Source organism: Dermacentor albipictus, chromosome 1 (assembly GCF_038994185.2).
Source record: "Dermacentor albipictus isolate Rhodes 1998 colony chromosome 1, USDA_Dalb.pri_finalv2, whole genome shotgun sequence".
Taxonomy (NCBI): domain Eukaryota; kingdom Metazoa; phylum Arthropoda; class Arachnida; order Ixodida; family Ixodidae; genus Dermacentor; species Dermacentor albipictus.
Genome location: NC_091821.1, coordinates 74,578,592 through 74,595,372, shown reverse-complemented (window position 1 = coordinate 74,595,372; position 16,781 = coordinate 74,578,592). Strand labels below are relative to the sequence as shown.

At 49.4% G+C, this 16,781-nt stretch overlaps 1 protein-coding gene across 2 annotated transcripts in view; it reads right to left on the bottom strand.

The window, feature by feature from the left end:
* The window catches only part of LOC135903964 (nose resistant to fluoxetine protein 6-like), a 124,771-nt gene that overhangs the window by 22,118 nt on the left and 85,872 nt on the right, over positions 1-16,781 (bottom strand). The window contains exon 9 of one of the 2 annotated variants that reach the window (XM_065434477.1): positions 13,097-13,262. In XM_065434477.1, the coding sequence (XP_065290549.1) occupies positions 13,097-13,262 (166 nt within the window). Of the gene's footprint in view, positions 1-6,228; positions 7,870-13,096; positions 13,263-16,781 lie in introns of those variants that run through there. The other variant, XM_065434478.2, reaches the window with a different exon arrangement.

Below are 16,781 nucleotides of genomic sequence, written 5' to 3'. Positions count from 1 at the left end.
CAGTCAGTGAATTTTTGTACAGGTTATAGACAAAAAGTAATCGATTAGTTTTACGCAGCTTTTTTTTTTCACACTTTTCTCAGCATTACACAAACATTCACTGTACTAAACAAAACCAACCTGCCTGGTACTTTCAGCGCGTTCTCTGCAACCCTTAACACATTGCTTATCTACACTAATTATTGCTTGCCAAACATATGGCCGATCACCTTCCCTCGTTCTAGTTGTGAAGACATCAGCAGCCACACTGAAAACCCGCTCGATGAGCGTACAGGGTGTAATGCGGTCTTGCAACTGTATGGATCTAGCTATAGCGTATAAGGTTACTCCGCCTCTGGGTCCTTTATGAAGCGCAGCATTTCATTGTTGCTGATACTTCGAGAAGACGCTCCTGGTTGGGCCAGTGAAATATTGGAAAAAATCGACCGTACTTGGTTTTTTAGCATTCACGTCCTAAATGGTCATCGGTATTCGACTCATACCAGCAGCGGCTGAATTCGTCGGCCAGCGTTTGGTGGTGCGTTAAGATGACATAAATGCTGAGCGCCTGGGTTTGCCAGTCTGAACATGCGCGAGCCTGCTGCGAGTAACGAACTCGGGCGATCTACGGTAGTTGCCGCCGAATGAAGGTTCTCAAAGCTCTTACCGTGACATTATTGATGAGACAAGCTACAGCTCGTCTTATCAGTAAGGTAACTGGTTACATGTTATTGGTTACTGAAAAAAAGTAATTAAACTATAGTAGCGTTACCGAGCAAGCAGAGTAATCGTTATATTACAATATTAGGGAAAAATGTAATGGATGACAAGTAGTCAATATCATGTAAGTAATTCGTTACGTACAAGTCTACATATATATATGCATATATATACACTGTTCCTTCCAGCTTACCCCGTTTCTGCCATCGACCTTCGCATCATCGCTTCCGAACAGCGCAAGGACCACTGGATCATCTCGATGACAGATTAGCTCTTTGAGCCATCGGCACAACCAACGACTCGCGCGTTACGTCGTCGAGCCCACGATTGCGCCATTCGCGACGATCTACTCCCTCGACGCAATTACACCGCCGATGGCCGCCAGTGGTTGCTGATAGTATCCCGAAGTCTGCGTTCTGAAATATGCGCGTGGTTTCACTCTGACCCCCAGTGTGCACACTCGGGAGTATTCAAAACTTACCAGCGCATTCGACAGCGGTACTACTGGCGCGGGATGTACAGTTGCGTTCATAAATTTGGAGACCGTGCGAGCCCGTGGCCGTGTGCATTCGCGCGCCGTCTGGCGGCTCGGTGCCTGCTGTCGAGAGTGTCGCAGGGCGCATGCGCGTCCATCCTATCTCGCTGGCCTGCTCGCTCGCTCGCTGCGCACCCGCGAGCGCGCTGTTCACAGGAATTTGCGGCCGCCGCCAGTAATGTTGTTCGCGAAGCAGCGGCGCGGGCATCTTCAATCCCCTTGGTCCGATCTCGGCGCTGTTTTCGACGATCTCGACGCACTCTGTTCAGTTGCTGCAACGTGACAAAGTGGCGGTACGCAAAATTTGTGAGAATGGGAGTGAGAGTGCAGCCAATCAGCAGGCGGTGAACCATTCGTACTATGCGAAACCGGTCTTGTACAGAGTGGATTACTGCTCGAACTTCACATCTCTAGTCGCATTCTGCTCCTAGCAGATTACATGCTCGTAATCGAAATGATGGACAAGAGCCTGTCGTCATTTTGACGCCACCAAAAACAACGAAAATCTCCCCGGTCGTTTGTCGTACGAGGGGGAGTTCACTGCTTGCCGATTGGCAGCTCTCTCGCTCCCTTGTCAGAAATTTTACATACTGCCACTTTGTGACGTTGCAGCAGTTGGACAGAACGCGAAACGAACAAGGATCTCCGATAACGCCCCTGGCGGCAAAGAACGCAAATTACGATAATCGGCACGCGCGCCGGTGAGCAGTGAGCGAGCACGCAGGCCAGCGAGGTAGTATGGACACGCACGCGCACTGTTATACTCTTGACAGCAGGCACCGAGCCGCCAGACGGCGCGCGCATGCACACGGCCACTAGAGTCACTGGGAGGGGAGGGAGGGAAAACTTTTGAGTCTTTCGAGAGTTTCGCGGTTATGAGGTCTCCGTCGTCTTCATCTTCTTGGCGCTGGCGACTGGAGACTTCTCTTCAGCAAGGGTGGGCCCCTATTCCAGGGCTCCACTGAGTCGCACTGCATCGCTCGCGTGCTGCACTAGGGCCCTTTGGGCCGTGAGCTCGCTGCTGGTGAGCCGACTCTCCCATTGCTCCGCACTCGGGTGTTCGTGTTTGTGGAATGCTTTGTTGCGTTCGCACTCCCAGGTGATGTGGTAAAGTGTAGGTTTGGCACCGCACCAAGGGCAGGTGGCCCTGTATTGTGTCGGAAACATCTTATTGAGCACGTGTAAGTTGGGGAAGGAGTTTGTCTGTAGTCTGCGCCAGCTGGTCGCTTCCTCCTTTGAGAGGTCTTTGTGTGGTGGCGGATATCTAATTCTAGTTCCTCTATGTAAGTTCAGGGTCTCTGCGTATCCCCCCTCGCAAGCCTGTAGGTGGGTCTCCGGGGCATTCGGCCACCCAGCTCGGAACGCTTCACCTCGAGCTAGGCTGTCTGCCCTTTCGTTCCCCACTATGCCTACGTGACCCGGGATCCAGATTAGTTTGTGTCGGGGCTTTTCCTTCTCGGCGGAGGTGGCTCCGCTGAGTATTCTGAGGGCAGTTTTGCTGATTCTGCCTCTCGTGTAGTTTCTGCACACCTCTTTTGAGTCCGTCAGTATGTTGAGAGATCGGCCTGTTCTATAACCTTCCGCTACCGCCAGCGCTGCGGCAATCTCCTCGGCCTCCGCTGTGCCAGCGACCTTTGCTGTGGCATACGTGATGGGGTTTCCTTCCCTATTAACCACTACCGTTGCGGCTACGCGTTCTCTTCCGTGTGGATATACGGCGGCGTCCGTGTATACTGTATTGTCTAGCTGGGCTAGCGTTCTCTCAACATATTCGGCCCTAGCTTTTCGCCTGTTTTCGTGTAAGTTGGGATCCATATTTTTTGGCAGTGGTCCCACATTAATTGTTTTTCTGAGGTGGTCCGGTACGTCCGCGTATCTGTCTGCCAGTCCGCTCGTATCCTGACCCAACCTCCTCAGGAGCGCTCGTCCCGTAGGGTTGCCTCTGAGTCTCGCGGTTTGCGTACCCAGCAGAGCCTCGGCGAGCTCGCTGAAGGTGTTGCTGATACCCAGCTGGATCAACTTCTCGTTCGACGTGTTTCTCGGTAGACACAGAGCCGTCTTGTACGCCTTCCTAAGGATGGTGTCTGCTTGCTCTCTTTCTGCCTTGGTCGTCACGTGGTACGGCAGGGAGTACGTGACTCGGCTGACAATTAGGCTGTTGACTAGCTTCAGAGTGTCTTCTTCTTTCATTCCGAATCTCTTTTGCGACACCCTATTGATCATGCGGCCCACCTGTTCCGCCGCCTTGCTCAGCAGGCTAATGGTGTGGCTGCACTTCCGGCTGCCTTGTAGCCACATGCCCAGGATCCTAATCATGTTCTTCTCCGGGATGTTGTGTCCCTCGAGGGTCACCTCCAGTGTCGCTTGCGTTGGGTGCTTGCCGACCCTGAGGAGCTCCGACTTCTCCGTGGAGCATCGCAGTCCCCTTTCTCTGGTGTAGTTTTCCACGCAGGTCGCCGCTTCCTGCAGTTTTTCTTGCTTCTCTCCGAGGGATCCTTGGGTGACCCAGATTGTGACGTCGTCGGCGTATATCGCGTGCTGGATGCCTCGGATCTCCTTAAGTTTTCTTGCCAGGCCAATCATTGCCACGTTGAAGAGGACGGGCGATATGACAGATCCTTGGGGTGTGCCCTTGCACGGCGTGGGGAAGACGTTGCTTCTCAGCTCGCCCAGCCCCACCGTCGCCGTTCTGTTGCTCAGGAAGTCCCTGACGTAATCGTGCACTCTCTTCCCGCAGTTGGTGTTGTTGATGCCCTCCATGATGGCCGCGTGGCTCACGTTGTCGAAGGCCCCCTTTATGTCGAGGGCCATGACGACATTTTCGCCCGTTTTCGGCATCGTCTCGAGCACTTCCTCCTTGAGTTGGAGCAGCACGTCTTGCGTTGAGAGGTTGGCTCTGAAACCGTACATGCTGTCCGGGTACCATCGCTCGTTTTCCAAGTGCGACTGGATTCTCTTCGTGATCACTTTGTCGTACAGCTTGCCCAGGCACGACGTTAGGGATATCGGCCTGAGATTTTCTATTTGGAGTTTCTTCCCTGGCTTCTGAATCATTACAACGACGGCGTGTTTCCACTCCGCCGGAACTCTTCCTTCTTGCCAGAGCTTGTTGAGGTAGGCCGTCAGTTGGTCGATGGCCTCGTCGCCGACATTTCTGATTAGCGAGTTCCGGATTTTGTCCGCCCCCGCCGCCGTGTTCTTGGTGGCCGATCTTATCGCCTCGACGACCTCTTCTCTCATGATGGGTCGGTCCGTAGTAGGGTTTTCTTCGCCGCGGTATTCTTCCTTGTAGCTCTCGACCTGCTCTTTGCCGTAGCATTTGACCCGGACTTCCTCAAGGAGTTGCTCGTCTGTGCCTTCGTACTGGTGGACTAGCCTCTGTATCGACTTGCTGCCTTCGGATTTGTTTTTGCTCGGGTCCATGAGGGCCTTGAGGATCTGCCACGTTCTGGCCGTACTGAGGGTGCCGTTTAGCGAATTGCTAAATTGCTGCCACCCCTGTCTGGCCAGCTGCGTCGCGTACTCCTCCGTTTTCTTGGTGATGTCCGCAATTTTCTTTTTTAGCTTTCTGTTGAGTTTCTGGCGCTTCCACCTCTTGGTGAGCCCGCGTCTCGCCTCCCATAGCCTGAGGAGCCGCTTGTCCACCTCCGGCGTCTGTTCCGTCCTGTCTACTTCCTTCGTGTATAGGTCTTGGATTCGCCTGAGTTGTTGGCTCCACTCTTCCGCCGAAACGATGCTGCCTTCGATCTGCTTGCAGTGCGCTCTAAAGGCGTCCCAGTCCGTCAGCCGAGCCGTGCCAATCTTCCTCCGGACGTTGTCCGCCACCGTGCTGATCCTTATTATGTGATGGTCGCTCCCAAGGTTCTCGAGCAGGTTTTCCCATTCCGCTTGTTTGGCGCCCCTGATAAAGGTTAGATCGGGGCTCGTGTCTGGACTGACGCTATTCCCTTGCCTGGTCGGTTGGTTCTCGTCGGTTAGCAGCTCGCACCCTACGTTCTCTGCCGCCGTGCAGATGCCGCGCCCCTTTTTGTCCTCGTTAGTATAGCCCCATCTCGGACTCTTGGCGTTAAAGTCGCCCGCAATGATTAGAGTATTCTGCCCCGCTAACTTTTTCGCCTCCGCAAAGAGCCTAATAAAGTTCCCCTTTGTTTGTCGGGGTGGGCTATATCGATTTACGATGTAGGTGCTCTTGGCTTTTCTTTTCTTTTTGGGAATTATCTCCGTGATTACGTGCTCTATTTGGGTATCCTCTATCTCTCTGTGTGCTATGGCTACTATTTGTTTGCTTATGAGGGTCGCGGTGCGGCCGCTCTCTTGACATGTGTAGCCCCTGAGCGTTGGGGTGCTGTTTGTTTCTTGCAACATGATTACATCTGGTGGGGTTCCTCTGGTGTATATGAATTGCTGTAGGAGGCCCTGCTTGCGCTTGTACCCCCTGCAGTTCAATTGCCAGATTTCTAAGTGTTGTTGTTTCCGTTCTGCCATGTCTGATTATTGTTGGTTGCGTTGGGGGTTTCTGCGCCGAACCTACGTTCGTTGTATAGTCTGTCTCTGGCGTCGTTGGTGGTTCTTTGCGTATTCTGATTCTTTACGTAATTTCGGAAACTCTGCTCTTGCAGGGCAAACTTTTGTTGTGTTTGCTGTATTTCGCTCTGCATCTGTTGCATTTGACTTTGCATCTGGCTCTGTAGATTCATTATGAGACTTCGGAGGTCGTCAATGGGGTTCCTCTTCTCGTTGTTTTGTTGTGCCAGCTCCATGGTCTGGGGTGGCGGAGAAGGTGTGCTGGTCGATGTGTAACCTGCCCTCATTTCTTGTTTTTCCCTGATTAAGTCGTTTAGCTGTTTCTTTAATTGTCTCGATTCCTCGCGACTTTGCTCGAGTTCGCGCCTGAGACTTTTGATTTCTTCAATTAGTTGTCTGTCTTCTGTTGTTTGTGTGTTGTTCGAGTGCGGTGCAAAAAGCGATTTGGGAGGGCCGTCTCCCCAGCTCACCTTAACTCCTTCGCCGCTCTTCTTTTGCTGCTGTTTCTGCTGCAGCTGCTTCTTGTCGGTGTTGCCCAGGGGTGGGTATGACTCGTCCCGGACGGACCCTCGGCTTCGGCTTCGGCTTCGGCTTCGGCTCCTGCCGCGGCTGCGGCTCCGCGATCCGCTCCGGCCCGGGCCCTGGCTCTCGTCCCGGAACCATCGTGGTCTTCTTCCTCGGCTTCGGCTTCTGCTGCGCCGTAGCTGCTGCTGGGTGCCCCATCGCAGCTCGCTCGCTGACTTGAGGCGTTGTTTGCAGTCTCTCGTACCCACCGCGTGGTCGCCGCCGCATAGCAGGCACTTGGGCGTGCACTGGTGCACCTCCTCCGGGTTTTGGCAGCCGCATTGCCTGCAGGTCCTGGTTTCCGGGTTCGGGCAGACGTCCATTCGGTGCCCCTGTTGGCCGCAGGCGTAGCACACCTGCCTCGTTGGCCGATACGGGTAGCACCACATCTCCCCACCGTAGTACAGCACCTGCTTCGGGAGGATGGGTCCGTCGAAGGTGATGACGGCCGTGCTGGATCTCCCAAGCATTCTGGCTGCAAGGACCTTCACGCCTTGCGTGCGGACTCTGAGGTTGGTCTTGAGTTCTTCCGGCGAGGTCCCCTGGTCCACGCCGTGGATGACCCCGCGCAACGTGCCTTCCGGCGCCGCCACGTGGGCGTTGACGGCGTAGTTCTTGCCCCCGAAGCTCAGCTGCGTGATGCGCCTGATCGTCTGGGCCGCCTCTTCGTTGTCGGTGCTGCTGATGATGATATTTGATCCGTTGCGCAGTCGGATGATGAGGTCTTCCGCCTTACATCCTTGCTTGGTGGCAGCAACCACCGCTTGCGCCACCTGGTGCGTCTGCAGGCTTTTAACAGCTAGTCCCCTCGGCCGAAGGACTATCTTAAGGTCGTCTCTGGGGAGCGGCGGCAGTCTCCTCCTCGGCGCTCCTCCTCCTTCTCTCTTCTTCTCCGGCGCAGTTGACGCACCATGTGTGACCTTCGCCGCGCCTGGGGAATTTTCATTCCCCGACGTTCCCGCCAAAACTTGCTGCTTGTTATCGCTGCGTTGGCGTCGTTTCTGCCTTTTTGACATGGCGATTTCCCAATCTGTGTCGGTTCCGCCATTGTTGCTTACTTCTGAGCTTTGTGTCGATGGGGTGCTGCTGTCTAGGGCTTGGTGGCTGCCTGCCGCCGCGGGTCCACCGCGGACTAGCTGCTGCTCGGGAGCCGCCTCGGTGGTGTCTTGGAGGTCTTCCTCCATGTTTTCTTGCGATTCGGCTGAAACTCTTGTCGGGCCTGTCACTGAGGGTCGGTCGTAGATGGGATTGCTTGCTTGGGACATCGCTCCGGGTCTTCTCTACCTCGGGCCGAGGCCGGGGAGGCCGCGGATTCCCGCTATTGCTCTGGGTTTTGTTAGGCTTACTACCCGGTCGGCCACATGGCAAATTCAAATGCCGATAAAATCCAGAATATTGGACCCACCGGTTTGAATTTGGGGTCCTCGTGGTCCTCTTCACTTCCGGCGTCGATCCCAGCCAAAATTTTGGTGGTCCAGTAGGGTTGAACGGGTCAAAAAGCCCAAAAACTACGGAAAACTAGCACCGGCAGCAATGGCTCGAGCGTCGTCGTCTTCTTCTCCTAGAGTCACTGGAAAAAATTTCAGAGTACCGCATTCGTTTTCCCCGCGCCGCCGACGCGTTCATTGGCCCAACTGTACCATGTGACCTCTGGAGTGCCATATACCTTCCAAGCGCCGGGCGGGCCGGCTGAGAGCGCAGGCAGCGCAGATTCCCTACGTTTTTTTTGTGTGTGTGTGTGTGTGCGTGTGCGTGTGTGTGTGTGTGTGTGTGTGTGTGTGTGTGTGTGTGTGTGTGTGTGTGTGTGTGTGTGTGTGTGTGTGTGTGTGTGTGTGTGTGCGCGCGCGCGCGTGTGTGTGTGTGTTCCGATTGTCGCGCTCGCATTTGACTGCAAGGAAATCCTGCCTGGCTGCTGCGCCTTCGGACGCAGCTGCGTGGTTACACAGGATTTACCGGGATCACTTCAAGCCTACAACAAAAACCCGCGTGTGCGAGGTATAAGTACACTTTGCTTGTGCTTTTCGGCACTGTTTTAGAAGATATTTAAGCGAAGTGCACGCGGTGTTAGCGATGCTACGAAAATAGGAGTTCATTGCAGGGATCGTTCGCGTCTTGCACGCTTGACGCAGGTACAAGTGTACGCGTTTGCTGGTCAACACACGCGGTCATTCCGTGCTCGTGGCACGCGAAAGCACACTTGTCGCGCGAGAATTCCGCGTCCTCACGTACACCAGGTACTCGCATGATTTCTCCGCGCACGTGAGCGCGCTCTCGCCTCGAGTCACTCGACCCATATGACACTTGTTTTTCACAGATCGTGACGATCGCAGTCAATGAAAACATGGTCAATACGAGGCCCATGATACTTCATTTTTTCCACTTATCTTTTGCTCATTTATACATACGCATTTCGAGCTTGAAACTAACGGCCAGGTGATATTCACAACACATGCTTCAAATTTTGCGCTTGTAAGCCGAGCACATGCAATGAACTGAAGTCAACATACCTATTATGTTTTATGTTAAAATGCTACGGTGCATACCCAAATAATGTTGTGCTTGATGCATAACAAGAAATACAAAGCAACAGAACACCCAGTAGCTTTAGTTTCACTCTGTCATTATGCATGTTACATAAACCGCTCTAAAAGCACAATAATTTTATACATCGCCTATGTAACTTGGAAAAAAAAATGCTGCGTCACCAACGGGCAATCCTGCTTTTTTTTTTTTTTACACAGGCAGCAAATCTTGGCATTCTAAGAAAACAGTCATAAATAAGTTGAGAAGAGTAGCCGCTCATGGAACGCACTAGACAGCGGCGTTCGTAAATCGCCATGTAGCAAACTCTCGCTCATTATCAGTGTACAGAAGTACATATACGTTGCTGTTATTACGCAAATGGCTCATATTGGCCTTCCACAAGATTTAGTGCGCGAAATGGTCATCGAAGTTGGTTTTTACGCCTGCTGTGCACAGATCGTCTTACGATCACGGCCAAACACCGGTGCGCACACGGCAGTCGCAGTGTGTCGTGCGTATACGGCGGACGAAGTCGCCCGGCAGAATGGAGAATGCGCGGTATCTCTTTACAAGCCAAATTAAATGTATCCGATTTAGCTTGTGAAATTATACAATGAACGCACGTGCCTGTGACACCGTCAGGTGTTAGTTTCATCCTGCTTGGAAACATTCAATAGAAGCCGACGGTGGTCCACGATGTTCATGCCCAAAAGCATATGCTTGCCGCATTCCGGCTCGAAGTGATGAAATGTTTCCCTCGTAGCTCGCTCCACGGAAGGAAAAAAAACGCGTGTATAAGCTCCAGATAGCAGCGCTAAGCTGTTGCCCACAATCGTAGCACAGTTCCAGCAGTAAACACGATCGGCGTGCAAAACAACCACCGGCTGCATTACTTTGCACAAAATAACATTTTATTTTCGTTCTTAGCAACCATTATAGGTGGGCACAAAGTATTTGTACTACAGTAAACACTCAACCCGATGTGTCCCCGAATATCAATCTCTTCCAACATGGCGGCCTTCCCGCGACACGGTCGGCCTGGAAGGTATATGGCGGTGGCCGCTCAGTGCTGCCAGTCAAATCCCGACCTTTGCGGTACTCTGAAATTTTTTTCCAGTGACTCTACACGGCCACGGGCTCGCATGGTCTCCAAATTTATGAACGCGACTGTACAGATACGTTCAGAAGTTTGTTCGCTCGTGCCCCGCTTGCCAGCGCCGGAAATCTTCGCCGCGTCTCTAGCCAGCCAGTCTGCAACCATTACCTTGCCCTACCCGGCCGTTCCGGCGCGTCGGCATCGATTTGTATGGGCCACTTCCACTGACATCTGCTGGTAACCGCTGGACCATCGTGGCTGTTGACCACCTCACGCGATACGCCGAAACTGTCGCTCTCCCAGCGGCTACAGCACGCGATGTTGCCCCTTTCCTGCTTTGCCGATTCATACTGCGTCATGGTCCACCACAGTGAGTCGCTCAGCGATACCGCATGTGTCTTCTTGTCGGAAGTCGTCGAAGCAATCCCCAAAGAGTGCCACGTTGTGCCCCTCACAACTACTGCTTACCATCCGCAGACCAATGGCCTCAGAGAACGCTTTAACTGTACGCTTGGCGACATGCTCGCACTATACGTAGCATCCGACCACACCATTTTTCTTATTGTGCGGCCGGCACTCGTCGCACACAATCGACACAATCCTTCCGCACAAGCCGAATACATCTGAGTGCGCGCCTATTTCTGCTACAGCCAGACATGCCGAACAGTGTCACGACCTCGCGCGGGCCTTTACTTCAAATGACCAAGAGCGCCAGGAGCGCGTTCACGGTAACACCACTTCTGCGCCCACGTTCCTCCCCAAAGCGCTTATGTGGCTCTCGCTCCCTTCCACTGCACCTGGTCTCTCGTCGAAACTACTGTCCAATCATGAAAGCCCCTACCGCGTCGTCGAACGCACATCTCCGGTCAACTACGTGATCAAGCCCATTGAACCGTATTCGGACATGTGCCGCCGTGGACGAGACATTGTCAACATCGACCGCCTCAAGACCTACTATGACCTACTCACAGTGCCAAGCTGTTACGTCGCCAGGTGGCTCCCTTTTCGTTCCCGGGGGTAATTGTAGAGAAGTATTGGGGAAACGATATAGTGGGTAGTCCTTTCCAGCGCTTTGTCCGCTCGCGCCATGCTTTAACGGTCGTTCCCAAATGACGGTGACTAATAAACGCGTTTATAATAATAATAATAATAATAATAATAATAATAATAATAATAATAATAATAATAATAATAATATATATATATATATATATATATCTTAGGCCACCTAAACCAGATGCTGTCAACCTTAAGCCTGCAAGATGCCGTCTCTGGTGCCAGCTGTACCAGCGAAACCTGAAATGATATCTGGTCGTTAAATCTCACTAATATTGAGTCTAAAGAATGCCTAAGAACATGAACAGGTTACGTCTCAGTTGAGCACGGCGGGTCATGCACCACCGAGACATATTCTCTGTATATTCTTAGGCATATTTCTTGCGTGATGAAGCCTGACATGCCGCGCACAGTGAGGTTGTACTAAAAAAAGAACACATAAACGCGATCAAGAAAACATGCAAGAGAGCGCTTATTTGGGTTGGTTGGTAGGTATTCGCACGAGAGGAACAGCGCAGTGACGGGGGAGAAAAAAGAGGGCGAACAAAGCGCATTTACACGCGCTCTTCAAAAAAAACGCTTTTACACGTTTTCCTTCAAACGAAACATGCCTTCATTCAATCGCGGACATTAATTTAATGGATTGTCTTCACATAGTCCATCGGAAAACACTTCCATATTTGAGGCTTACCCTCCGCAGAGAAGGCGTCAAAAAATAAAAACACTTCCACCATCCTAAATTGTGAATTTACTCAGTGCAGTCAATAACAGCTTTTCATAATTGCAATAACTTCGATCCCAAGAAAAAGTGCAAACTACCCGCGCAAACGCAGCAATTGCTATAGGCAGAAATAAAGCTGTAGTTAATAATAATGGACTTATCTTCCGTAGTTACAATAGCCTGTAGCAAATCTTCCTTTTGGCCTTAAATTTACCTCATGCGCTGATGATGCGGCCAACTGGGTAACTTTTTTTTTTTTTGAAGCACGGAAGTCGCTAAAAAAATAAATTTCCTAGTGAATTCGAAACATAGCCAAAGTATTCTGCGCACAATTTGGCGGTCGCGCAAGCAACTAAATAATGAAATTGTTCTCAATTGTAGGAAAGGCGCATTGACATCAAAAAAAAAAATTTTTTTTTTTGCCCTCTGATCCCATACCCCGAAAATCATGACTGTCGGGAGTACATCGAAAATCACGATCCATAGAATATGGTCTCTCGCTTTAAGTTTGCAATGATGCCCACCATTACTCATATGTCTTTCTGTTCTACGAGTTTACACTCCAATACAATATCCCGAAATAAGAAAAAGGTAAAACAGTTATGCGACTATAGAAAACAGTAGTAAGATAACTGCAGCCAATCTAACCATCAAGGGGACATAGTTTTTAGTGTTACAGCTGCAGGTAACCGTTTTGATGGGCTCATAATGCACAAAACAAAAATATTTTCAGTTACACATATTGTGTTCTAACGTTTCTTTTTAACCTACATCCAGTAATAACACATGTGAATGAAGAAAAAGATCATATATTCAGAAATAAATGGACAAAAAATTTAAATATAGCCACTGCCTGATGAAATATTTCTTGGAAGTATTTTACGGCTTTACAGTTTTTTTGTGCGCATCTTAGTCAAAATAAAGTCACTGAAAGTATACTGAAAAAAAAAACTCTATTCTGTTTTCAGGCGGTTATACAGGTATACGGTTTGCTTTCCAGGTTTAAATAATGCGCACCAGTATGCACAGCTACGATCAAACATACACATATTAAGTGGAAATATTGATAAAAATGCGAACAGATTCCGAAATAAAACTTCTTGCTTCAACGTGTTGCCAGCCGCTGAATTGAATAAACTTTTCGCCCTTAAGAGCTGTTTGCTAATGGCCTGTGCTATCGCTAATAACATCTCCAATGTATGACCATACATATATACATATACATCGAATGTATGTATGTATTGACTGGCACCCGCTTTTGCAAACAGTTCTAGAGCAAAAATTTCTGTATGAACACGTGTCCTCATTTGTGTCCTCATTTGTCCTCATTTGTCCTCATATGTCCGCATTTGCTTTCGCTTCTGAGCGAAACACTGACCATCTTCTTGGACTCCCAGAAGTTGTTGACGAGGAGAAGATTTGACCACCAGGACTGCTCGCAGAGTCTTATCTCGGTGCCCATGATGTCGTTCCAGAAAGGTCCGTCTCCCAGTACGGGCATCAGGAACAGCAGGCCAAGGGAGAGAAGAAGAGGCGGCATCATCCTGCGAGCACCACGCGCGATTTTACCAAATGTTCCTCGCCCGCTGTCCACTCCACGCGAGGCTATATTTAGAATCGATTCAATACAGTGGCCATTCTTCAGAATGACGCTTCTGCGCTTGCTGACATGCGGTAATGCAATAGTCGCATTTCATTACTGGCTGCAGACACGCGCGGGAAGCACGTGTCTGTTCTGCTCTGTCACAAAGCACTTCCTCTGAAAGTTTCAGCTAGAGAGAGTGCCTCGGCTACTTCAATTCTATCTGTTCTACAGGAAACGATAAACAAATAATTACGGGTGCAAGATTATTAAAAATTTCGAATACGGATCGTGTACTTCCTGCTATTCAATTCGTGTTGGATTCGAGAATTTACTATCCGAAGTGGTCGAGTATTCGCTTCTATCAAAAAAGAAAGAAAGAAAGAAAGAAAGAAAGAAAGAAAGAAAGAAAGAAAGAAAGAAAGAAAGAAAGAAAGAAAGAAAGAAAGAAAACGCTTATTGGAGTCTCTAGTGAGACGAAAACGATTGATGTTAAAGCTGTTTCGGACGATTCTCCTGCAGGACAGCTGCGGGTGTTGCGCAGGGGCACCACAAGTTCATGACCAAATGCACGGGGAGGATAACTTCGACTCAAGAATTTCCAGTCATTCAATAAGAAACACTCGCTCTTAGGCAGCTCGTATACCAGTTTGCTTCGATTTTTTTTATTTGACCAGTTTCACCATGTTTGCATAGCTTCAAAACAATGTGCGATGCTGCAGAATCCCACTTCTCTCCTTCAGCAAACCGCATAGAATTCAATTCCAAATGGTTTAGCGTACAGCGGACAGCGGTCTACGAGCATTTGATTAATTCTTTCAGCAACGGAGTCATCCGTATGTATATTTGGATTTTTATGCTGAATCTTGTGTATGAGTGATAGAGAACCAGGTGGACAGTTACAACAGGTTGTATTTAAGCTTCCTTGTGCAAGCCGTCTATGTCAAAAATAAAAGTCCGTCACCGCAGTGGCCAAAGTGACTTTGATAATGCACATTGTTTTTACACCGGTACTGTTGCGCTAAACTTAAGAATTCCTGAAGGTGAGTGCCAGTTCTTCGCAACAACTCGCCAGAAATACGGTGATTATCATGCTGCATCAAAAATTTAAAGAAATGTCAGGAGGTTTCCCTTGTTTTTAGCACTGCTAAAGGTGGTCGGTGATATCCTGCGTACACAACGTCGCTCGATGTAAATCATGGTATCCTCAAGCAGATTCGTAGGCTCCGTGCCACGAGTAGGTGGAACCTCTCTTCAGTGGAGCATGAATGGTCATGAAGCAGGGGTATCGAGTAACACACAATAGCCCGAAACTAAACGACGTATCAGGTCAACAAAGACACCATAGAACCGTCCCAATTAGGCCCGAAAAGGTAGCGGACGGTCATAGGTGTATCTACCGGGAGGGCAAGGGGTGCCCTTGCCCCCTCCCCAGTTTCAAATATGGGGAGGGGGCCAAGTATATAATTTGCTCCCCCCCCACACACGCACTTTTGAAAGCGGACACTTTCGGCTGCACGCTGGAAAGTCCAATAAAGCTACAGTTGAAGCTAAATCATCTTTCTTAATAGAGTGAGCGCATAGGTAATGCTTTTTTTTACTGCGCATCCCCTGCTTGGACGGCGAGGATTGTCTTTTGCGCCTTCTCAGGATGCCCTGTAGCGGACGACGCGCGGGATTCGCCATACACGCTCGCCTTGCGGAGTATGCCTGACGCTGGGCAGTTACCGCCCTAACAAATGTCAGCTTGCGCAACTTTCATCATGCCCAGGTTTTTGGGACCGCTATTTTCGTATTCGGAAACACAATCAGCTTGGTACATTTAACCTGTGGGCGAGGGGGAGGTACGGAGAAAATATTACAATCAGCCGTGCCCAATGACTGGGGTGCCATGGGGCATGAAATCATCCGTTTATCAAATGCTAGAACTATTTAATCTCTGTCTAGAGATAGCTTAGGTAGCGTTGCAGTCTTAGTATAATAACACCACCAACAATCTAATCAAACCGCTTACGGGTGTCCACTTTCATCGTGCAATCACGGCTCATCGTAGATATTCTACTGAAAGTGACCTTGGTCGAACGTGCAGACCCATTTAAATACCAATAGAACAGTGACGAACTTTTTCTAAGGGAATGTGGCACTTCTGACATTGACGATTTCATTTTCAGGCTGATTTTGCATAAGAGCTAAACTATTACTTGCTTCCCAGCAGGAGAAAAACACAGCAGATATTCTGTATTTCGAAAAACGAGGCCCAGTTTTTGGTGACGCTTACCGAAAATTCCCACTGTGTAGGTTGCCTATGTGCTCTGAAAACTGTCACTGATAGTCGTTTTCTCCCAATTCTTATGCGTTATACATGGCATTTAGTTGTTTTCCTTCGGTATCCTCGGTAAAATATGTGGAGCACGGTGTTTGTCTTTATTCGAAGTACGAAGCAATTTTTCTGAACGACTAGCGATATATGTTTATTCTGTGTAGGTCTATTGCAGCCTTTGCAGAAAGCCGCTCATTGAAGCGTTCCAGAGTGTCATACTGCGGCTAATCTAAATGTTTCCCAGACTCCTAAAACAACGGCACAAGAGACGGTTGACATTGCGTGAAAATAGAGAATTTTAAGCCCAATGCGTTACGAAACTTACTTTCCTGCTTTAAATGGAAGTGTTGCGGATAATGACTAAATCCCCATTTTTGCTTGTGTTTTTGTGCATCATACGAGGTTCGTAGTTTGTTTTTCCGGTATCCACGGTGAACTAAACAAGGTATCTTGTTTATACATGGGGGAAATTTAGGGCATGGTATATCCATTGTGTAGGCAATGTTCCAAATGGGTAGATTGAATGCGCATTTTCCAGTGGTCCATAGCGTTATTAGTACGTTTTACGAGCGGTGAAAAACTTGGACGGCCGCACTGACATAATTACAACTACAGCTGAGATATAATTTTGCGAACATAAGGGAACAACACGCGAAGTCTTTGTGCGATGGCAAATGTGTGTTGATCAAATACAGCGTTATAAAATCGTAAGCAAGCGCTCGAAAGTATCACGCTGCTGCTATTAGCTAGGTTCCCCAATGTCCCAAGAGAATTCTGCATTTCATATATTTTATACTTTGAAGGAATAGGCAGTATTTTCAGTGTTGACATTGCTGGCTCATTTATAAGTGTTAGGAGTAATTATTGAACCCTCATCTTTTTTTTTCTACTTTTCATGCGTGATATATTAGTTTCACCTGGTACCCTCACTGGAATAAATGAGACAGATTCGTTTTGTTTGGTGACTGTAAGGAGAAGTTAACGGGTCAAGTGTAGGTGAAGTTCAAAATACATGGCCTTTCGCAATAAATTACGTATGCAAGCATTCTAGTGTTGTGAGCGTGCCTAACGAGCGGGAGATAACTGAGCCCGCTGCCCTGGCAGAACTACAAAAGCCGCCAAGTCTAAATTTAGCGAAAAATGGTGGTACGCTATGGAAAC